The sequence below is a fragment of the Elephas maximus genome, chromosome 20 (genome assembly GCF_024166365.1).
Source record: "Elephas maximus indicus isolate mEleMax1 chromosome 20, mEleMax1 primary haplotype, whole genome shotgun sequence".
NCBI classification, from domain to species: Eukaryota; Metazoa; Chordata; class Mammalia; order Proboscidea; family Elephantidae; genus Elephas; species Elephas maximus.
In genome coordinates, this window is record NC_064838.1 from 16,064,677 (window position 1) to 16,088,834 (window position 24,158).

Sequence of the window (24,158 nt, forward strand, 5' to 3'; positions counted from 1 at the left end):
CACCCAAACGGAGATGATGAGAACTCCACGCGTTGTAAAGAGTGTAACCGATGTCACCGAACAGCTTGTGTAGGAATTGTTGAATGGGAACCTAAACTGCTGTGTAAACCTTCACTGAAAACACAATAAAATATCATCCAAAAAAAGAGCAAGAAAGGCAAACAAGTATGTGGAGGGGAAGAATCATCCAGCAAGATCGTTGTGCTTCCATTTTCCACTTTGGGAGCCAAATTCTACTTGTCCTTTAAAGGTATACTTGCAATTCTGAGCTTGTCATCTCTTGAATAGGAAAATGTCATTTTCATGCACATTACATGCAATGAAATAAATATTAATACTAACGTCTTCCTACATTTCATTTCCCATCTCTTTCTTCCCATTGTGCAATGCAGGGTAAAAAGACGTCAGGTGAAATGTTTTCCTGCATCTTAAAGACCTTGCTTGCCAGTCAACAAAACTACTATGGACTATTTGTTACAAACAACATTCCCAAGATTCCCAATAAACCCAGTGCTTCACATCAGTCATCGTCTGTGAGGCAATAAGCTACCGTATTTCATTAACTCCAAGACAACATTATTGTAAGACACAGCATTATTTCATGTATCACCAAGAAGAAGAAAAAAAAAACTACCAATTCAGCTAGGACAGACTATCTATCAAAAGGCAGATCCCAATTTCAAAGATGTAAATACAAAAAAAAAAAAGAAAAGTGCATCTTGGAATCAATAAAATACGGTAATGCTATAACTAAAAATCTGAAGCCTTGTCCAACATGATGACTCACCATAGCACTTTAAGCTGCTCTGTGAACTCTGAATGTAAGTGGAAGAATAAGTAAACGTTTTCAGTAGCACACCTTTAGTTTATTGACCTATGTAAAAAAATAGGTCTTAAAATAGTCAGAACAGTAAAAGAATAGGCAGAAGGGTATTTCTGTTTCTAGGAGTCTATACAAATATGCAAAAAGGAATAAATTATTACTTTTTTTTTTGCGTGTCTTTTTTTTTCCCCCCAAGTTCATTTCTAATGATACAAATGACTAAGGACCAGTTTAACAAATCGTCTTTATGTATATATTACATGCTTTGGGCTAGAGATAGAAAATGTTCCAAAAAAGTTGTTCAGAAACATTTCTATTCACAATATGAACAAGGAACCTGTATAAAAGCGGGTGAAAAGGAGCACCTTTTATGGAATTCTGAAGCAGAGTAAAGATGACAAAAAAGAATCCATTTGGAATATGGAAATCATTTGTTTTAAAAAAAAAAATCCCACAATAAACCACAGCTAATTAGTTCCTCCAAAGAAAGCATGAGGTAGTTATAGCCTCATAATCAGGTCTACTGCGGCTTGCAGTACTAGTGTTGTTTTTTTTCTTTAAACAACTAATCTTTTTTTGTCATTTGGTGATGTAGAGCTACCTGCGGAACCCAGACGATACGTTTAATTTTCTAATGTTCACCATTTTAAGGCACACGATCATCTAAAAGAATGTGGTTTTTGTTGGTTCGGGTTCTTTCTGTATCACCTTAAAATACCTTTTGAAACTCATGATTATAAAAACTTTCTGTGTCAAGTTTGCCATGGCCAATGACAGCCAAACGGGAGCGTTACCAGCCTGAATAACAATAGTACGTTATGCCATTGGTGTGGAAAGAAAAAAGGAGCTCAATGATATGGTACCTTAGAAAATTCTCCAAGCAGGGTTTGTCAGTTATTCAGTGAACTGCTTCATTTTCCCCAATCTGCTACCACAAAAGTTATATTACAAGATGCTACAGCAATAAGTCTTTCCAGAACCCATTTTACGGTGCTTATGAAAAACATCACTCTATAATACCCTAAAAACATTTACACTCATTCAGAACTTCATGAAAATCCAGCCTCTCTCTTCAAGTAATTTTCCAATACTGTCTAAATTGTTCACGTCTGTGTAGAAATAGCATGTTCTCCTCTGTCAGCTCACAAATTCAAACTTTGTAACAGTGAGCAATGACTAAGGAGCTTCTGATTTACCTCCTCTCATCATTTTGAATTGTGCTCTGAAATTTCCCCTTTCCTTCTTTCCTACTGAAGACCTGACCGCACTTTTCAGTTTTGAGGTTTGCCTTCAACAACTTTCATTCTCTTAAAAAGTGCTTGCTATTGATAAAGGCTTCAAGCTGAGTCCTCTCTTGGCAATGGTTCCAGGTGTGGTCAGACCTTGCTCTGTTAGGTTACCGCCCGGAGTTTGAAAGGCAAGTCATCTTTAGCGGCTTTGTACTGCTTCGTGTGAGACTCACTTCGAGGGCAACTAAGTCTTCTCTTCAACCTTTGATGCCAGCAGCCTTCTGGGAAGACGAACACATATTGCAAGGCACACTAGTGTGAGAACGCAGTGCTTGGTCACGTGGTCCAACTGCAGTTCAGACTAATGTTCCAGGCTTTGAATCTTCATGCCAAAAGAGCCTCTGCTCACTACCCCCCAGGCTGTCCTCCAACCGGTTTCCAGCTGTACTGTCCAGTTGATGGGTCTCTGTGTACTGTCTGTTAAAGGAAACCAGAAAAGTTACTCTTGTGGTCATTTTTGTGCCCTGAGAACAAAGACTACTACACTCAAAGACGTTAGTAGAGAGTGCTGTTAAGGAAAATTATCCAGAACCTGAAGTAAGGCGACAGGATGACTGTGTGTCCTGTCAGTGTCATACTGGAGCACTGTCTAACAGATCCATGCAAGGACTATTTAATTCTCTAGGGAGATGTATGTTTGTCTAACTACAACTTACCATTGATTACAACCCAGATTGTGTGAAGCTACACGTTAATTTGTGGACTTTTAGTGTGGAAGAAACTCAAATAACTTCTGTCTGATAGAAAAAGCTTACAGTTATAGTTTTATTGCCCTGTAGGACGTTAACTGGTTTTGTACCTAATTTCATAACCTTACTCCAGCATTCTCTCTTTCAGTGTGTCAAATTCGGTTTTACAAATTCTCTTTCAACCAGTGGTAACATTCTGCTATTTCCCTCATTGATTGCTTAAATAAATCTTTGACACAGGCCTATTTTCTATTTGTGTGGGTCATATTTTTAACTTTTTCAGAAGAATTACTTTCATGGCACATTTTAGGTATTCTTCAAATTAAAGGAATATTTTAGATGTTTACCTCAGGGACAAAAGAATATTTTTAGAGGGGGCCAGGGGCACCTTGGTATGTGTGTTAGATCTCTAGGGTGTATGAGTCAAGTGTAAACTGAGAATGACTGAACAAACAGCATCCCATTTAAAAACCATAGGCATATTCGGACGGTCCATCCAGATGAGAGCACCTTATACAAACCATTCCAATAAGCAAAACTGATAATAGTTGATTAAAACAGGTTACATAGTTAGTAGATGTTCTTAAAATATGAAATTTCCACATTTTTTAGTAAAGATGATTAAAAAAAAAAGCCTTTGGAAGAAGAGCAGGAATACTGTGCAAATCCAGGTATTTAGTATTTTCATCTAACATAAACACAAAGTCAGATTTCACAACTTCACACATTGGCCAGAACAAGCAAAGCTCCTGTGAAGCCAGAAGCAACACACACATTTGAGCGACTGTACTTACTACAGTTGGCTACACTTAGCAAAAGAGAATTTAAGACTGATCTCATTTCTGGAGACACAACCATTCGCCGGGACAGAAGCCCTTGGTTTTGCCTAGTCGTAGGTAGAGTTAGGCAAGGAAGAGATGGGGAAATGGAAAACAGGACGTGAAAGGAAAAGTTATTTGAAAACAGAGTTTGCAACAGCTGAGCCATTTGACTACATTATATATATACTAAGTAGCATACAAGACTTCAGCATTTTTACTTTTGGAAGTTTATGTCACTGAGAAGTTATACCAAATCATATTAGGGAAAAAATTTTATTGGTAAATATTTGTAGCTTTCTGTAATATCTAGTACCTGGGTACTCTGGGGGAAAGGATAGCTAAATAATATACATTTCATTTATTAAAAAAAAACCATTGATATGTTGCCAAGCATTTCAAATCCAAGGGCAGTTCTAAGGCTTTTCTTTTTTATTTTTGAAATTCAATTTCTCTCTTATTTTAAAAATTGTGTTTTATAAAAAATTATTTATGCTATTTTACAGCAAATTTCCAAAGCTTTATAAATGGTTGTTATTCTATTTGCCATGCTAACAAAAAACCAAACCAAACCCATTGCCGTCAAGGTGATTCCCACTCATAGCGACCCTATAGGACAGAGTAGAACTGCCCCATAGGGTTTCCAAGGAGTGGCTGGGGGATTTGAACTGCCGGCCTTTTGGTTAGCAGCCAAATGCCTAACCACTGTACTACCAGGGCTCCGCCACGCTAAGGCGTCAAGTTAAACTGATCAAACTGTATCGTAATTACAAAAAACTTTAAATAAATGGAAATCAGCACACCTATAACTCTGTGGCTAGGAGGGTAAACTGGCAAATCTTTATGGAAAGTAAGAGCTTAAAAAAATACACTTTTCAATTTAATCCATTAATTCTACCTACCAGAATGTATCCTACGGAACTAATCTGGAATTTAGGCAAATATTTTGTACAAAGATGTTAACAGAAACAAAACAAAAGAATAATAATAATAAAAAAAACCTGAAAAACACTCAGATGTTAAAAATGGGGGCATTGTTAAGTCAGAATTGACTCGAAGGCAATGGCTTTGGTTTGGTTTGGTCAAGTAAATAAAGTATAATATATTTATAGAGTAGAATATCATATTGGTCAAATAAAATGTTGGTCAGAGTCTTTCAAGAACACAGGAACATGTTTGTGGTATAATGTTGAGTAAAAAACTTGGATGTAGAATTTCATACACAACATAACAAGACGTAAAATTACATATGTAATATTATGCCCAGGTTAAAAATGGATTCAGAAAAATGGGGGGACAGTGCCAACATGTTAATAGCTGCTATCTCTGGATGGTGGAATTATTTCCTACTTATTTAGCCCTGTAGTTTCCAAGTCTTCCACAAGGAGCTTTTACTAGGCATATACACACACACAATTAAAGAAAAAAAAAACCAAACCCAGTGCAGTCGAATCAATTCTGACTCATAGCGACCCTATAGGACAGAGTAGAACTGCCCCATCAGGTTTCCAAGGAGCGCCTGGTGGAATCAAACTTTGACCGTTTGGTTAGCAGCTGTAGCACTTACCCACTACACCACCAGGGTTTCCCTACACACACAATAAACCAAAAAACCCAAACCCAGTGCCGTTGAGTCGATTTTGACTCATAGCGACCCTACAGGACAGAGCAGAACTGCCCCATAGTTTCTAAGGAGTGCCTCGTGGATTCAAACTGCCGACCCTTTGGTTAGCAGGCATAGCACTTAACCACTATGCCACCAGGATTTCCACACACACAAAAAGAAAAAAAAAATTTTTTTAAAGGAATCTTTAAATAGCTTCTAATTCCCTGTCCATTATGTCCCTCTGACATAAACCTCCCCTATCAAGCCATCTAGGACCAGCTGAAATAGACAAGTACACTTGGTAAAACAGATATTCTCTAAAAATGTTTAGCACTTCCTGAGCCCGGTGAAACTGATGTTAAAGATATTAGAACTGTCTTAAGCACTGAATGTTTTATATCATTACTCACTGTGTAAACAAAAAGTTGAAATTATGCAAATGTGAAAATTATTTGCAAACGTATTATACGAATTGATCGGAAATGAATTAAAAAGGTTCTGCTCAGATTTTGGGCCAAAGTCAGTTTGGTGTTTACGATTATTCATTTTCAAGCATTACTGACAGAAGCCCAAGCTATCTGACGTCTTCTGAGGTATGTTTTCACTAAAATTCTATTTTGAGCATACCCTTTGTTGAGTTGAGACAATTGGCCTAATATTTCAAGCCAAGAAAAACGCCTGCTGAATATGGATGAAAAAATGAGGCTTTGGGGTTGAATAGCTCCAATTTGCTGATAACACCAAGTGCTCTAAACTGCTAAGCTCTTCAATTCACCGGTAGAGAGATCTTTATAAGTGATAGCCTGTGAGGATCTCATATGCCTGAGGCGGTCTGATTTAAAGAGAGCCAAATTAAATGCTCTGGAGAAAAAAAAGAAAAACAGAAAATTATTTATTTCTTGGCACCATGAGTGTGGGTTATATTTTGTGAGAAAATGAGGAGGAGAAATGACCCCTTCAAACTTAACTCCTCCTGTGTGTAAAGAGAACTGAAAAATAGGTAAATTTAGAGTTTGTAAAAAAAAAAAAAAAATTTTTTTTGTTTTTTATATCACATTTTAACAAGTTGTTCTTGTATATTTCCACTACATGTTTACCAAAAGCAACTTTTACAGACAGTCAGGACAGCTGAGTGCGTCTGTTGCTGCCTGGAGAACACAGGGTCTATACAAAAAGACAGCAAATGTTTGAAATCACGCCCACCAACTGTCTACTAGGAATCTTGGTATGAACAGCCTTTTCTGGAGGAGAGAGATTTTGTATTCACTTTCAGCCAAAAATTTTTTTTTTCCCTGCCAGGTTCCAAAAGAGTCTAAAATGGACATCTTACAATACAGCTTCAAATATTACAAGTAAAAACAAAACAAAAACACAACCTTCAGGTTCCGATATTATATAACTCTGACAACAGTGTCAATTTTAAATGAGCTCAATCAGGGGTCAGCAAACTTCTTTTTAAAGGGTCAGGTGTAAGTATTTTTGGCTTTGCAGGCCATATGGTCTCTGTCACAACCACTCAGCTCTGCCCTTGTAAGGCAAAAACAGCCATAAATAATATATAAATGAATGAGCAGAGCTGTTTTCCAACACAACTTTATTTACAAAAACAGGTGGCAGTTAGATCTGGCCTGTGGGCTGTAATTTGCCAACGCCTGAGCTAGATTGGAAACCCTGGTAGCATGGTGGTTAAGAGCTACGGCTGCTAACCAAAAGGTTGGCAGTTTGAATCTACCAGGCGCTACTTGGAAACCGTATGGGGCAGTTCTACTCTGTCCTATAGGGTCGCTATGAGTCAGAATCGACTCGACGGCAACAGGTTTGGTTTTGGTTTTTTTATGGAGCTGGATTAGTAAGCGCTTATAAGGTAAAATTGGATCCCTGAATTCTTTTGAACAGGGACCAAACCAAAAAACAAACCCAGTGCCGTCGAGTCGATTCCGACTCATAGTGACCCTATAGGACAGAGTAGAACTGCCCCACAGAGTTTCCAAGGAGCACCTGGTGGATTTGAACTGCTGACCCTTTGGTTAGCAGCCATAGCACTTAACCACCACGCCACCAAGGTTTCCTGAACAGGGACAGGCTGCTAGAATTTGAGAGCGTTGCTTTCTTACCTGCCTGGAGAGGGCAAAGGATTGTACACATTTCCATAGCAGCTGGTGTAAGGAGAATGTGGAGCTTCATAGTCAGATACCCCAACAGTTATCTGGGTTCTCCAGTTTCCAGAGGCATTTGTAGAAGACACTAGAATTGAAAATGAAAAGACAGAGAAAATTGTTAAAAATATGCAAAGTGAAAAAAATTGTAGGTCATTTAGATGTGTATTACAATTAGCTGTACACAGACTAGAGCTCAAGAGCCAGGGATTGGCCCTGATACCAAAACCAGGCAAAGACACCACAAAACAAGAAAATTGTAGACCAGTATCTCTCATGAATATAGATGCAAAAATTCTAGCCAATAGAATTCAGCATCATTTCAAAAAAGTAATACACCACAACCAAGTGGGATTCATACCAGGTATGCAAAGACGGCTCAACATTAGGAAATCAATCAACGTAATTCACTATATAAATAACCACACGATCGTCTCACTAGACGCAGAAAAGGCATTTAACAAAGTCCAACACTGATTCCTGGTAAAAACTCTCAATAAAACACGTATAAGAGGAAAATTCCTCAACATAATAAAGGACATCTGTACAAAACCAAGAGCCAACATCATTCTCAATGGAGAGAGGCTGAAAACCTTTCCCTTGAAACAGGAACAAGGGAAGTATGCCCTTTATCACCACTCCTATTTAACACTGTGCTGAAAATCCTAGCTAGAGCAACAGGCGAGAAAAAGAAATAAAGGCTATCCAAATTGGAAAGGAAGAAGTAAAACTGTCCCTATTTGCTGATGACATATTTAAAAAAAATTTTTTTTTTAATGTGGTTTAAGTGAAAGTTTACAAATCAAGTCGGTCTCTCATACAAAAACTTATACACACCTTGCTATGTACTCCTAGCCACTCTTTCCCTAATGAGACAGCACACTCCTCCTCTCTACCCTGTATTCCCCGTGTCCATTCAACCAGCTCCTGGCCCCCTCTGCCTTCTCATCTCGCCTCCAGACAGGGGCTGCCCTCATAATCTCATGTGTCTATTTGAGCCAAGAAGCTCACTCCTCATCAGTATGTCTTATAGTCCAGTCCAATCCCTGTCTGCAGAGTTGGCTTCAGGAACGGTTCCAGTTTTGGGCTAACAGAGGATCTGGGGACCGTGACCTCTAGGATCCCTCTAGTCTCAGTGAGACCATTAAGTCTGGTCTTTTTATGAGAATCTGAGGTCTGCATCTGACTGTTCTCCTGCTCCATCAGGGATTCTCTGTTGTGTTCCCTGTAAGGGCAATGATTGGTGGTAGCTGGGCACCATCTAGTTCTTCTGGTCTCAGGCTGATGGCGTCTCTGGTTTATGTGGCCCTTTCTATCTCTTGGGCTCATATTTACCTTGTATCTTTGGTGTTCTTCATTCTCATTTGCTCCAGGTGGGTCGAGACCAACTGATGCATCTTAGATGGTTGCTTGCTAGCATTTAAGACCTCAGACACCACTCACCAAAGTGGGATGCAGAACATTTTCTTAATATATTTTGTTATGCCAATTGACCTAGATGTCCCCTGAAACCATGGCCCCCAGGCCCCCATCCCTGCTACTCAGGCCTTCGAAGCGTTCGGTTGTATTCAGGAAACTTCTCTGCTTTCAGTTTAGTCCAGTTGTACTAACCTCTCCTGTATTGTATGTTGGTAGATGACATGATATTATACATAGAAAACCCAAAAGACTCCATGAGAAAACTACTGGAACTAATAGAAAGATTCAGCAGAGTAGCAGAATATAAGATAAACACACAAAAATCAGGTAGATTCTTATCCACCAATAAAGAGAACGATGAAAAGGAAATCAGCAAAACAATACCACTTATAATAACCCCTAAAAAAAAAAAAATACTTCGGAATAAATCTAATCAGGGATGTAAAAGACCTATACAAAGAAACCTACAAAACACTACTGCAAGGAAAAAAAAAAAAAAGGGGCCAGGGATTGAAATCAGTGGAGCTCCCCTTCCAATTTGTTCACTTAATGGCCGTGTGACCTTGGGCAAATAGCTTATCCTCTTTCAGCTGAAGTTTCTTCATCTGTAAAGTGGGGATAATAATATAAATACATCCTGCCTAGGGCTGACAGAAGGAGCCTTGGTGGCACGATGGTTAAGCACTCGGCTGCTAACCAAAAGGTTGGCAGTTTGAACCCACCAGGGGCTCCTTAGGAGAAAAGACCTGGTGATTTGCTCCCATAAAGATTACAGACTAGAAGACTCTACGGGACAGTTCTACTTTGTCCTATAGGGTTGCTCTGAGTTGGAATCGACTTGACGACATGCAACAACATGGCTGATATCAGGATTAAATAAGGTAACTAAATAAGATGAAAATCTTTATCACTGTGCCTGGTACCGAGTAAACAATAAATGGTAACTATTAAAATAACCAAAGAGACAAATCAATGTGAAACACATCTCAATAAAGCTGTTACATATTAAAAAAAAAAAAAGACAAATCAGGGGTGGGAGGGGACCCTCTTATATAGTCAGAAAAAAATCTTCCCATTCGGGCTGTGGTAGCTGGGCATACAAGACTTTAGCTGTAACGATACGGTGATGAGTGAGTGTCTTGGGGAACTTTGGAGGGAAATCATTCTGTAATGTGATTTGTTGATACTTGAGTGTTTAGCAGTGGCCACTAGCAGGATCAAGACAACTTCTGCCTTAAAAAAAAGGGTGGGGTTGGGTGGGGTGTGGGCAGGGTGGGAACTAGTATGAAAAGGAATTGAAGAAGAGAAGATTTTGTACTACAGAGGGACTGAACTGTAACACGACAAGGGTATAATTGTGGGGTGAAGCCGAGTGAACGCCTCCTTGCTGGGTGTCTGCTGTCCTCTCTATAAAACCAGCCAGTCCTGCTCCATGCCTAGGATGCATAAGGTGACCACAATGTCATGTTGGTCATGCAAGACTCAAAAACCCAGCACTGCCATGGATCCTTCCTGCTCTTGTCCATTTCCCACTTCAAGCTATTTGCTTCCTCCCCTTCTCTTTCTCACTCACAAAGCACCTGCCACCAGAGTGGGACAAACACATTTCAAAACTCTTCCACAGCCCTGAATGCCAAGAGGTTTTGATTAAAAGATGTAACACTCTCACTTTGAGCTTCAAAGAATTTTTCCTAACTCTAAGTTACAGGCTGTGGGGCTTGGTGATTAAGATGTCAGACAGAACTGAGATAGAATTCCACCACCCCACCCCTTATGAGTTGCAAGGCTTTAGGTAGGGCCATTTAAACACTCTAAGCCCAAGTTACCCTGGCTGCAAAATTTGTTGTTGTTGTTAGCTACTGGATTCAGCCTCCAACTCATGGCGATCCCAGGCACAACAGGATCGAAACATTGTGATCCATCTCATTGCCTGATTTTTGGAAGTAGGTAGCCAGGCTTTTCTTCCTAATCCGTCTTAGTCTGGAAGCTCTGCTGAAGCCTGTTCAGCATCACAGCAACACGCATATCTTCACTGATAGACATGAGGTGCGCTGGCCAGGAATCTAACCTGGTTCTCCTGCCAGGAAGGTGAGAACTCTACCACTGAACCACCACGGTCCCTCTGGCTGCAAAATCAGGATAAAAATAAACAGCATCCATCTAATGGAACTGTTGCCAAGACTAAGCAGGATAACGTGTATGAGGTGCTGAGTGCACTGCGTGGCACGTGGTAAACGACCAATAAATGATTAATGCCGTTACTACTAAAACTGAGTCACCGAGAAGGTTGAAAGGGACTACAAAATCCCTGACTAACTTGGCAAATAGTTGAAAACTTATCTCTCTACGACAATGATGCATGTCTGATGTCATATATATCTATGGCTATAAAACGTAGACGGAAATGAGGAAAATTCCAGTAGCACTGATTCTACCTCTATTCCTCTAAAAAAAAAAAAAAAAAATTAAAAAGTGATGTCTTTTAGTCTGTGGGACCAAATCCTGCTGGTGTCAGCACGGCTCACTCCAGGTATGAACCAGGACGTGTAAGGTAATTCTTACCTTTGCCCCAGATACTAAACCAACTGCCAGGAATGTTGAGGTTCCTGAGTTACACCTGCTTCTCCCTGGGCCACACTGTTGAAAGAGGTATCACCCCAGCCCTGTGCCCTGATGACTGTCCATATGAATCCCAGCCCTTTTTGTTTGGTTCTTTACTTGTAGCATTCTGGTCAGGTTTGGCTTCTGAAAGTTTCTCATGCAACGCCCTGAATTTCAGAGGGAGGAAAGGCATTCTCTAGATCCGAGCCACAAACAAAAGGAAATAACTATAAGAGCCTTTTCATAGGTTAGATGCTGTAACAGATGAGAAAGCGGAAGTTCAAAGTCCTACACAAATAGAAAGTACTTGAATCCAAATAGAAATCTCCATGGACATGCCCCTTGTCAACAAGCATATAAAACTTTTAAAGGGACAGTTTTCAATGATGATTACACGACGGTTCTGATACCCCTGTACTAAGTCTTACTAGAGGTACCATGCTTAAGAGAGGAGCCAAGACATATTATCCTCTGGTTTTTATCCATTCATTTCTTAAAACCTGTTGCTGTCAACTCTGACTCATGGCGACCCCATTTGGGTCAGAGTAGAACTGTGCTCCATAGGTTTTTCAATTGTTGATTCTTCTGAAGTAGATCACCAGGCCTTTCTTGGGAAGTACCTCTCGGTGGACTCAAATCTCCAACCTTCTGGTTAGCAGCCCAACGTGTTAACTGTTTACAACACTAGGGACTCCATTCATTTCTCTGAATTTTAAAATTGCTTAATTTTTATACATTCCTCCGGCTTCCAAATACATTGTATGCTCACTGAGGACAGGAACTGGCTCCTCTGCATCATGGAAGTGCCTGCTTGTTTGATGAACAAATTGAATACGCAGACTCCCCCTCTACCTCCATTTCTCTACTTAAAGTACTTTGCACAGCTGGAGTACCCAGGAAGCCTTCCACAAATGTTAGTAGAGTTAGAGTCCAAAGTCAACAGGTAAAGGCAACCTCTCTTCTAATTAAAATTTGAGAACTCCTTAAACCAACCACAAAGTAAAATATCATATGGTTACCCAATTAAGACATGCAAAGTGCTTGGTACAGTGCTTAATCAACACCAGCTCCTCTTAGAATTATTACAAGCCTTATGCAGGTACCTGAGCATTCAATACAAACTGCCCTCAGATGATCAAATTCCTCCTGGGGGACAGGGATGGATACATCATTGTCAAGTTTTCTGCTTTGCCTGGAGGGTTTGCTCTATTCCTTTAAAATACCAAATCTCAGTGGCCTGAATATATTTAAGAGGTGTGGTTGTCAACCTAAAGCCCAGAAAAGAAAAACTGTGTGAAGGCCCCCCAAAGAGTGGCAAGTATAGTAGGCGCTCAATAAATGTTGGCTTTGAATCTAAAACTTGCTTCACTGGACTCATGTGTACTGTATTCTTTGGAAAGCTGGAGAGAATAACTCAGTTTTTAAGTTGATGATTCTTATTGTTACTCCATTGAATTGCTACCGCCCCCGTGACTTAGGTTCTGGTCTTGTGAGCCTTGAATGGACTGGTTTTGGGTAGGTGGGGGACATAAATTAAATCTGGGTGTCAGGTTCCTTCAGAGTCCCTGGGTGGTGCAAAGTGTTAACATGCTCAGCTGCTAACCAAAAGGTTGGAAGTTCAAGTCCACTCAGAGCACCTGAGAAGAAAGGCCTGGAGATCTACTTCCCAAAAATCGGCCCTATGGAGTAGGAGTCAGCACATGACCAAGGCAAAGGAAGGCACTGAAAGGCACGCAGGAATAAAGGGCAGTTTTAGGGTAATTACTATAATATAAAAAATCTTACAACAATGGTATTAACAAACAATAGTTTATGAATGGATACATAGGTAGATAGGTATGCTAAAGAGGTGTAGGAGGGTGTAAGGGAGCACACCTACTAGCAGACATAGGTTTGGTTGTAGATATTTCTACATATATAATTGCAGGTGCTGCATGTATATTAACATAGACAATACAGCACACAAGGGACACAGTCATGGAAACTTCTTTAGACATAACCAAACACCTAGTTCCTAGGCTTGAAGGTGAAGGACCATAGACTTGGGAGACATCTAGGTCAACTGGCACAACAATAGTTCATAAAGACAGTGTTCTGCATCCTACTTTGGTGAGTAGCATCTGGGGTATTAAAGGTTTGTGAATGGCCAGCTAAAATACATCTATTGGTCTCTTCCTGTCTGCAGCAAAAGAGAGTGAAGAATATCAAAGACTCAAGGGAGCAATTTGTCCAAAGGAATGGACCCCATGAACCACAGACTCCACCAGCCTGAGACCAGAACTAGATGGTGCCCAGCTACCACTACTGACAACCCTGACTAGAATCACAACAGAGGGACCTGGACAGAGTGGGAAAAAAATGTAGAGCAAAAAATCAAATTTATAAAAAAGATCAGACTTACTGATCTGACAGAGACTGGAGGAATCCCTGAGACCATGGCCCTAAGATACCCTTCTGACCTGGAACTGAAGCCATTCCTGGAGGCCACTTTTCAAACAACAGACAGGCCCATAAAATAAACAAGAACAACTGAGAGGAACAGGTGCCTTAGAACAATCAGTTATACGAGATCAAAAGGACAATGTTTGCCCAAAAGCAAAGACGAGAAGACAGGAAGAGGTAGAAAATCCAGACAAAAGGAAACAGGGAACACAGGTTGAAGATGGGGAGAATGCTGACACACTGTGGGGAATTCAACCAATGTCATGGAACACTTAATGTACAGACTACCAAATGGAAAACTAATTTGTACTGTAAGCTTTCACCTAAAGCCCAATAAAAAATTAAAAAAAAAGCCCTATGGAACATAGTTCTACTCTGACACAAATGGGGTCACCATGAGTTGGGGTCAACTCAACGCCAACTGGTTTGGTTTTTTTGTATCATATTCTTACCTGAAGAGTAGGATGATGCCCGACTGCTTGGAGAACAAGGTACTTGCAGCCCAGGAAACCCCAGGCATCTCTGTGATCCCCTGTCTGAGTCAAAGCTAGTCTGTGGGCTGTGGCCCTGATCCTTCTGCCCAGAGGCCCGCTGGTACCAGCCACGCAGATGCTCTGCGACTAAGGCCTTGTGGATATTTTTGGTGATGTGCTCCGATTTAGCAGCTGCCTTCCTCGGCAGCCGGAGAGTTGCATATGGGTTATGAGGTACCCGGTCCATCTCGTCTTCATGAAAGGACCTACTGTAGTCCCTTTGGTGGTCATATCCATAGTGGGCTGAGGACCGGTAGGAAGGATTGACACTGTATTGTCCTTCAGTGTCATTTTCATACACATAGCTGCCGGTGTAATAAAGATCACACTCTGCATATGGCGTGTACCCCGCAATATAGTAACTGGAAGGGGGTTGTTCCTGACTCTTGGAGTAGACGCCGTTCCTCAGGCTATCCTTTTGTGCTAGGTTGGGCATGCTTCCTGAATTTGAAGTAGAAACATTCTGCTTCTTTGACCTTCTCCGACCCCTGGCCCTAGTGTCCAGAGTCTGGGTGGTGTAATACGGGCCGGCAATTGGCGTCACACAGTAGTATTCCGTGCTTGACTGGCTGGTGTAGGAAGACCCGTCATCAAGGATTTCGGTGCTGCTGCTTCTTTGGGATTTGGAGAGGGAGAAAAATGGCTTATCGCTGTCCATCTCAGACAGCAGGTGGGACTGGGACTCCAGGCTTCCACTCCGCTGGCGGCAGTGCTGAGATGAAGATTCGGGCCTGAAAAGAGGATGAGGGCAAACTTGTAAGTCAGAAAGGAGGAAAAAAGGGCAGGTAGAAAGAGAAAGAACACCACACTGAATGATTTAATAACTTCTGAATTGCAACACAGGTTTTAAAATTTCCAAAGCTAACTGCACAACAGAATCAATTTGCACACTCAAGTTCAATGTTGTTGTTGTTAGCTGCTGTTGAGTTGATTCCAACTCATGACAACCCCAAGTGTGCAGAGCAGAACTGCTCCATAGTGTTTTCAAGGCTATGACCTTTTGGAAGCAGATCGCCAGGCCTGTGTTCCAAGGTACCTCTGGGAGGCTTAGAACTGCCAATCTTTTCACTAACAGTTGATTGCTCAACAGTCTGCATCACCCAGGGACTCCTAAGTTCAACATAGGAGAGAAGTCAAAACGAGAGAAGAACCAGGGTCTGCCAACCGTGCAATCCAAATCCTTTCTTGAGGGTAGGGGAGATAAACTGACGGATGGTGTACAACCTACATCAAAGCCTGAACAAAACCCACATATGTTTGCAGGGTCTTCTCTTCCCACAGGATATTGGTATACATTATAGGGTGGAGGCAGCATTGCACAGTGGAGCAGGCCTGGGCTCTGGAGTCAGCAGTATCTGTGTTGAGTCATAGCCCATTTTCCAGCTGTATGAGCTTGGGCAAGATATTTAACCTTTGGGTCTTCACTTCCATGTTTGTAAAATGAGGATGATAACAGTATCTAATATCTACCTCACAACAGGTTTGTTGTTGAAGGTAAGTAATATAATGCATATTTATATTTAGTATATATATATTTATACTTAGCACAGAACCTGGCACTCACTAGACACTTGAAAGCGTTGCTTTCAAGTTGAATAACAAATTTCACATTTTCTGAGGATGAGAATGGTAGTCCCTCTTTAGGGAAATTAAAGAACAAGGAATCCAATGTATACTCAAAGAAACTGACTACATTTTCTTGGCTGACATATTTGAAACTAAATTAGCAGAAAATGTATTATCGATAAAATAGGGCCTAGAAGCAGAAAAGTCACTCAACATGATTAAAAAAACTCAACAAAGTAAGACAGAGCCTTGAACCAAAAATCAACAAAGCCAAAGCAACTGGAATGACACGCTCTTACTCCAAGTGGCTGCTGCTGTAGGCGTTGCGGGTAAGGACCGGAGTGGTGGGCATGCTTCGTCCTCCCTGCGGCCGCCTCTCCAGAGTTTTGTAAGGGCTGCTGTGTGTCGACAGCATTTCCCTGTGAAGATAAAAAAGGAAGAATTCAGGAAATGATAAGCTTCCCAACATCTTCGGCAACTTGTCATAAACTGATATAAAGCTTGCCGGAAACTAAAGGGAAGAGCAGAGAGAAAAACGGGAAAAGTGTCCCTGTGGCTTAGTATCTGGGTAGGTCCAAGATGAGTTTTAGGGGAAGCCTATGGGTTTGCCTCTCTGAGTCATAAACACGAAGGGAAAAAATAAAAGACCTTTTAAAGAGTGTCTTCTTTTGACTGAATATAGTAGATGGTGAACAACTAGAGCAGAGGTCGGCCAACTTTTTCTGTCAAGGGCCAGATAGTAAATAATCTTGGCTTTGTGAGCTAAACGGTTTCTGTTGTGGCTACTCTGCTCTGCCAAAACCAAAAACAGGAAGTACAAAAGCAGCTATAGACAATATCCCAATGAATGGGCACGGCTGTGTTCCGAGAAAACTTTATTTATGGATGTTGAAATTCAAATTCCACATTATTTTTGCAAGCTGTCAAATATTTCTTTTGATTTTTTTCCCAACTATTAAAAAAATACAAAAGCCATTTTTAGCTCCTGCCCCATACAGAAACAGGCAGTGGGGCAAATTTAGCCCGCAAACCATGGTTTGCAGATTCCTGGTCTAGAGGTCTAATAATTTCCTTAAGTCACTTTGCACTGCTCATCTGAGACACATGAGGAAAAAGCTGTATTATCTATTTTACGATTTAAAAAAGTGGTTAAGTCCATGTTTATGAATTGGATCGAAGTCAGTCCTGTCACTCGCTTTAACAGAGTAATATTTAACGACAGTTTCCTCAGAGCCTGGGTTATGAAAGTGAATTTTGGACATTAGACCCAAATCTTGATAATAATGAATGTCCTTATACCCAGACCTAACACAAATCAAATGGACTTTAAAAACAAGGAATACCCAAATGTTTTTTAAAGGATCTCTTAAAACACATCCACTTGCCGTCAACAACAAGCAACTGAGTTTTTATGCTTCAGTTTGCTCCTAAGTGGAATGAGCAAGATAACACCTTCTGAAAGGATAAATGAGATCATTCGGAAGTGTTGTCAACCATTCTGGAAAAAAGATTTCATAGCTGCCAGGTATGAACCTTGCTGATGGTGTAACCTCTCACCTGGACTGCCTGGTATCCACAAACTGTTCATTGATAGATGACTTTCTGAAATGGATTCGCTCAATTCCGAGAGACTTGGGGGGAAGAATCCTTGGAGAATGAGGGACCGAACTCGAACGTTGCCCAGCCAGAGTAAAGGAGTCGTTGGCTATAATATGCACATAGATGAATGAACAAATAAGTAGATAACCAGATAAGGAAATACAAATCTTGCCAATATCTCATAAAAGAAATTAGAAGATCTAGTGAACAAGCTGCTCTCTTCCAAAGATGATGTATTTAGAAGTACGTAAGTTTCAAAAAATTCATTTTTATATTTTTGTACATTAGGAAAAAGAAATTACTCGATCCTCTCCTGTGGACATGATTCAGCTTTTGCCAGTTCAAGAGGTGCCACTTCGAACAAAGAAATCGCTTAGGTGGTAGGGGTGATACTGTACTTTTTCTAAAGTTATATTGGCCTGAAAACGTGGCCTGGGTTACTTTTGGTTACCTTTACGTTTTAAACTTCTCAGGCCTCTCTGGCTAACCAAAGGCTCGTCCTATCACTGCAAATGCTGAAACTGGAAACAAATTTATGCTAAGTCATTAGAGACTTCTTATGTCTCCCACTGAAATGTGCATTTACGAAGAGGAAAGGCAAGAATGACCAAACCTTAGCTCAAAGGAAGAATTCTGAAATGGTGGGATTTTGTGCACCATAAAACTTTGAGGATAAAGCAGTAGGGCCTGCGTGGGAGTTAATAGCCTCCCTGCATGCCTCAAAAAACTACAAATCACATTTGATAGATAACAGACTCGTCTGTTTAAGTACAAGGGGACTAATAGGAAATACCCTATTACTTGATATGAAAGCCATTCCATCATGAAATGTATTGAACCAACATAGCCCATTGCCATAGGTACGGCCTACCTGATGCAACTGACAAAAGGATAAGTTACCCAATTTCTAGAAAGTGTTTTTTTTTTTTCCCTAAGAAAAACAAAGACAAAACAAAAAACTCCAACTTATCCAGAATACAGTGATGATCAAAGTCCACATTATAATTACATGGTATTGATACTGTACTTCTGAGATTATAAGACGCCCCAATTGGAGAAGCTGGGCGAAGGACTATGCATTTTCTATGCAACTTCCTGTGAGTTTACAATTATCTCAAACTAAAAGGTTAAAAAAAAAACCTAGAGTCTTACAAATCCTTGTTGAGAGACTTACTTGCTCATATTACGGTATTCTAATTTCCTGAAATCAAGTGATTTGTATGGTTGGTTGTTAATATTGACTTAATCTGGTCAATTATCGTATTTCCTTTCTCAACCATTTTGCATAAATATAAGTTAGTTTGTTCTACTTTCCAAAAAAGAATAACAAGTAGACTTTACTTAAAAAAAAAAACCAAAAAACAAAAACTTCAATATCTCAGAATATATAACATTTTTCAAAGAAAAAAGGGGGAGCCACTTACGATCATCATAGGCGGTTGTGTCGGACAAGGAGCTACTCTCTGATGGGATTATGTCTTCTGTGAATAGAAATAACCATCTTTAGTACAACTGTGCCTTTATGCACACATAGTGAGCTTAACAAAGCCATCCTCAGTGGAGTATAGTTTGTTTTTAACTAGATAAATATAACTAATTATAGTGCATCAAGAATAATAACTTATCGTAAGAAATTGATTTACCTGCTACTGAAGATATACACATTTTGTATATACAAATGTCTACACATTTATTATTCAAGTATGATATTAGATTATTTCTTAAAATGGAACCGACTTCAAGGGCATTTTGATTTTAAATCAAAACTCTACACCGGACAAAAACTTTACCCTCTATAATGAATGCTTACAACCAACAAGCTAGAAACACCCATAGTACTCTGAGTATTACTGATACCCATCAAATGTTAAGTAGTGAAAAAAGACATCTCAGATGTATTGATCTGCTTTGGCAAATCATTCCATCCTCAGCGTCGAGGGTGTTGGCAGAGCTACAAGCAAACAGGACACCTCAATGCAAGCTTCACAGCCATTATAAAGGGGATCTCCCCATCCAATCTCAAATGTTAATCTCTTTCAGAGCCAGGCAGACTTTCTCTTAATTTAGACACATGATGGAGCTTGGAGGTGAGGTGCCAGTACAGTCAGCTGTCAGGCACACTTAAAAAAAAAAAAAAAGGTCTATCCAATATATCTTCAGCCATTGACACCATCTGCTGCCCAAATGTCAGTCACTGTGAAGGAGAACACTTGAATCTTGGAGTCTGGGGATGAATGGGCCATGACAAATGGCCATGCAAGTGAAGTGTGCTGCTAATCACCCGTCTTTGTAGGTAACCACTGCCAAGGCCAACTGGTTCTGTTATTCAGAGCCAAAGTCACCCTGAATTCTCCAGCTGTAGCTGACTGGTATTTTTTTTTTTTAGCTGACTGGTACTTCTGGGCTCAGGTCTGTGAATTCACTTTTCAAATGCCGTACCTCTGCTTTAGACATCAAATGGCCAGTTACCACATTTCATCAAATATAACATGCTGTTGGTAGTAAAATGTTAACTATTTCGTGTCCCAGTAAAACAAAGATACTGTCAGTTATAATCATCAGACACCTTCTAGTATAAGAAATACCTCAATTTCACGGATGTTAAAATGTGAAAAACTGATCATGAAATCAAGGAAATACAATCATATCCCAGCCAATGATCACGGCTGAAAATAGTGTTGATAAATGTGGAAGGCCAACTGGGCTTGAAAGCTACCTAAATTAGATTTCTTAGATTACTTTTTTTTCTGAATATGAAAGTAACAGATACACACTGTTGAGAATTAGGAAAATACAGGAGTATTACGAAGAAAATGAAACTGCTTGAAATTCCCCCGTTATTAATATCTTTAAATATTTCCCAATCAGCCTTGCATGTACACGTTCCAGAAATCTGGGACTGTGCTGTGGCTACAACTTTGCATTTTGCCTTTCTGCATTTGACACTGTATCACGAGTATGTTCCAATACCTTTAAATAACCTCCAATAAGGATAATAATTCTAAGAGCGCCTCTCTATCCACACATCTATGACTAGGTCCTTAAGAAAATGCATGGTCTGCTGCATTAAAAACCTCTTAGAAACTACTGGAAAGGGCTTAGCTTTCTTAATATCCTGTACTGACAATTGTATTGCATGCAAAGACATCAGGCCAGCTAAAGGTGAGTCTGTCTTATAATGAACCAGTATTTTCGCGCACACTCTTTCATCCTGAAAGGTAAAGCAATGTGACAGTATAGTCTTTCAATAGTGAGAATGTCACTGAAAATCAAGCTTATAAACTTGTAAGACTGAAATTCCAGATGACTTTTATCCTCAGAAACTTACTCTGGACCCTGTTCTTTCTTCCGTTCCAACCCTCAGCAAGTGAACTGGCTTGGAAATGCCACATAACCATCAAGAGTACTCGCTAAGTGACTCAAAAAACCTTACGTATCACTAACCTGGTAAAATAACTGCTGGCTTCTGGCTGGGTTTCTTTCCACATCGAATTCGGTATTCATTTATTGCATTTTCAATCTCCTGCAGCTTTTTCACTGCATCTGTGTAGTCTTGCTTCCGTTTCTTCTTCACGGTTTTACAAAGGTCAGGCTCGTTGGCAAGTTTCTTTGCAGCTTCAACTAGCTTCTGCTGTATTAGGAAATTGCTCTCCAGTTCTTGCAAAGCTGGATCCTGTGTACATATTATTAATCATGCTGTTTTAATTTTGTGAACATAGACAGTCACGCTCAGATGCAATGGATAATAAAATTCATTTTCTGGTACATTCTGAAATCAGACGCTGTTTGCGAATAAAATCCACATTTCCTGCACAGGTCTCCTTACACACTTTCCTAGCAGATAAGATCTCCCTTGTCCATCTTACTTGAACTTTCCATCAGTCCAAGCCTCTTCCCTTCTCAAGGAAGGGGTTGGCCTTTCCTTCATTCAGTCGGTTGGGTCACGATCATCTTTCTCAAGAGACTTTTAACTCAAGGCTCACAGATGCAGAATGTTATATCCACATGCATAACTTTAGAGACAGATAAAGCTGAGCTTGATTCTTCTTTCTGGTAGTTTCTGCTTGGTTGGACTTGGGCATACTGCTTAATGTTTTAATGCCTCAGTTTTTTTGTAAAATAGAGATAAAACTCACCTTATAAAAGTGTAGTGAAGATGAAATGAGTTAATGCTTCTGTGTTGCTTAGCTAGAGCTGGGTACACATTGAGTGCTCAATAAATGGCAAAGCTTGGTTTATTACTGATAGAAATAGCTCTCGTTTTCTAAAGCCAAGATTGCTAAATTTTCTAAAAGAAACATGGGTAGGGTCATATAGTTCGATGACATAAAAATGAAAAACACTGGCTAGCAAATCTTTTAACGTTATTATAGCTGCGTGCCTTACAGGTATTTTCTGATTTAATACTCATTGCAACCCTCAGAGGGAAGTATGGTCATTGCTCCCATTTTACAGATGAGGAAACTGAGACTTGAGAAATGAGGCTTTGGAGAGGGTAAGCTACTTGCCAAAGGCTACTTAGTTTTCAGTGGAAGAGTCCAGTGCTGGGGGTTCTTAATTCTCACGACACAGCTTCTCAATTCATAAAGATCCAGCGATTATTTAACGTTCTCCATGTTTTAGGGAGTAAAAACCATAAGCAGTGAGAAAATAACTCAGTTTTAATTGGGGTGTGTGGGAGAGAAAGAGATCACTTTGGTCTAAGCTGTCTATTTCAACTGGTGAGATTAAAATGTATAGCAGGGACTCAAAACCCCAAGGAACGAATCAACCACATCCAACGGACGCTTTCTGGTCTCCTCATTAGTAGAAGTGCTCAGAGCTGGGGTGCCTACCTCTTCGCTTGGCAGCAAGTTGTCATCTAATTTGAACGCAGTGCCCACACGCCTTCTGACCTGAGGGGGCTTTTCGCCTACATTCAGTGGATACTCCTTTGGTATTTTGCCAGTGAGTTCCTGTAAAACAGGACAGAATTGAGAGGGGATAAGTGTCATTGGCGTGAATTGACAAACACAATTTGAAGAACCTGAAAAGGCAACGATACTCACAGCCTCCCGCAAGCAGATCTTCTTAAGCTCCTCGACTTTTTGCAGGAGTTTTTCTTGCAACAGCTTTTCCTTCTTCTTGAGTTCCAGAATTTTCTCTCTCTTTTGCTCCTCACTAACCTCTGAGTCTTGGGAACCTGGGGTGGGAGGAGGGGGAGGCAGGGAAGGTTTATACGAGGCATGTTTCCTTCCTGTTTAAAGGACAAAGGATTCTGAAGCTAAACCTGCTATTAAATAGTAGTTTATTTTTTCTCTCCTTGTTTCTGAACATAATAAAAGGAAATTGGAGAACATTTTCTCATGCTTCTGGGCATCAAACAGAGCCTGGTAATAAAACGTGCCTTTTGCATTTTGGCAGCAATGATAAAATGCTTCATGTTGCAGATATGCTCAAGAAAAAATTTCATTTTTTTCTGAGCAGGAGAAAAGGTAAGATGTTCCTTGAGATTAACTGTTAAAAATGGTCTTTTGGAAAGCAAGCAAGAAAGGCAATGGAACGTCCTGTGCAAAGGAAAGTTACACATCAGAAGTTCGTTAGGCAGAAGAAAGTTAAACATTCTAGAAGGTTCTTCAGAGGGAGGATTTGGCGGCAGCAATCACATTTTGAGGGCAATCACGTTTGTACAGTACTTTCTATTACATTAGACAATAATCTGTATCAAAAAAAAACAAAGATGGGGGGAAGTTGATGGAACTTACAGGGAGGAGGGTAGGGAAGAATTGCCCCCTCAAGCTACCTCTGGAAACTCACTATCTTTGTATCTAGTGCTACTTGTACAATCTGACTTCTTATCATTTAACTTTCTTTTGACTCCTTCTAAAATTAGTTCAAAACTGTGGCACACTATAGATTTTGATATACTTATTTATTCCAAAAATAATGGGTTAAAACGTTCATTTAAAAGTGGTTTCTGAGGTGATGGCTGCACAATGTGATAAATACAATTAATGTCACTGAAGTGTCCACGTGAAGAAGGCTGAAATGGCACACGTTACGGTACATACGTAAGTACCATAATTAAAAAAAAAAAGGGGGTGGGGTTATGACAAAAAAAGAGAAAGATTAAACAAAAAAAGGATATCTTGCACTTTTTTTTTTTTTTTTAACCTCCTAGTCATTACCTGAGGAGATTAAACTGCCATTGCTTGCCATGATGAACTGATTTTTTGCCTCCAGCGACACCAGTTTGGAGACCCTTGGTGTTCCCGTCTCTGTCAAATCCATTGCAATGTCGTCTAAACTCCTGGCTGAAGGAATTTTTGCCTAAAAGGTATACAACAGTGAAACAAAATTAACTCCATGTGACATATCTCAAATTAATAAAACAGTATAGCTGCCACAGAATAGAGATATCAACAAGGGTGATAATTTAAAATTTTTATACATTAAAATTCAGACAAAACACAAGACTTAGGCTTTGCAGCTCAAATATTCTTGGTAACTATGCATGATTCTCTCTGAGGGTATGGCTCAGTCACTAACTTTAAATGTCAACAGCGACACCACCAGTGTACACACACGGACATGCCAAACTGATGGCAAATCTTATAACTTTTAAACCAGTACCTATA

General features: G+C 40.0%; 1 protein-coding gene across 13 annotated transcripts in view; it reads right to left on the reverse strand.

Moving 5' to 3' along the window:
• Nucleotides 1–1,050: 1,050 nt before the first annotated feature.
• The window catches only part of FRMD4B (FERM domain containing 4B), a 386,278-nt gene continuing 363,170 nt past the window's right edge, over nt 1,051–24,158 (reverse strand). For all 13 annotated transcript variants that reach the window (XM_049863176.1, XM_049863181.1, XM_049863177.1 and 10 more), the window contains 10 exons: nt 23,709–23,850; nt 22,590–22,723; nt 22,377–22,496; nt 20,986–21,214; nt 18,966–19,022; nt 17,500–17,647; nt 16,242–16,361; nt 14,296–15,107; nt 7,340–7,469; nt 1,051–2,529 (listed from right to left, as the gene is read on the reverse strand). In XM_049863176.1, the coding sequence (XP_049719133.1) occupies nt 2,409–2,529; nt 7,340–7,469; nt 14,296–15,107; nt 16,242–16,361; nt 17,500–17,647; nt 18,966–19,022; nt 20,986–21,214; nt 22,377–22,496; nt 22,590–22,723; nt 23,709–23,850 (2,013 nt within the window). In that variant the 3' untranslated portion in view covers nt 1,051–2,408. The remainder of the gene's footprint in view (nt 2,530–7,339; nt 7,470–14,295; nt 15,108–16,241; nt 16,362–17,499; nt 17,648–18,965; nt 19,023–20,985; nt 21,215–22,376; nt 22,497–22,589; nt 22,724–23,708; nt 23,851–24,158) is intronic.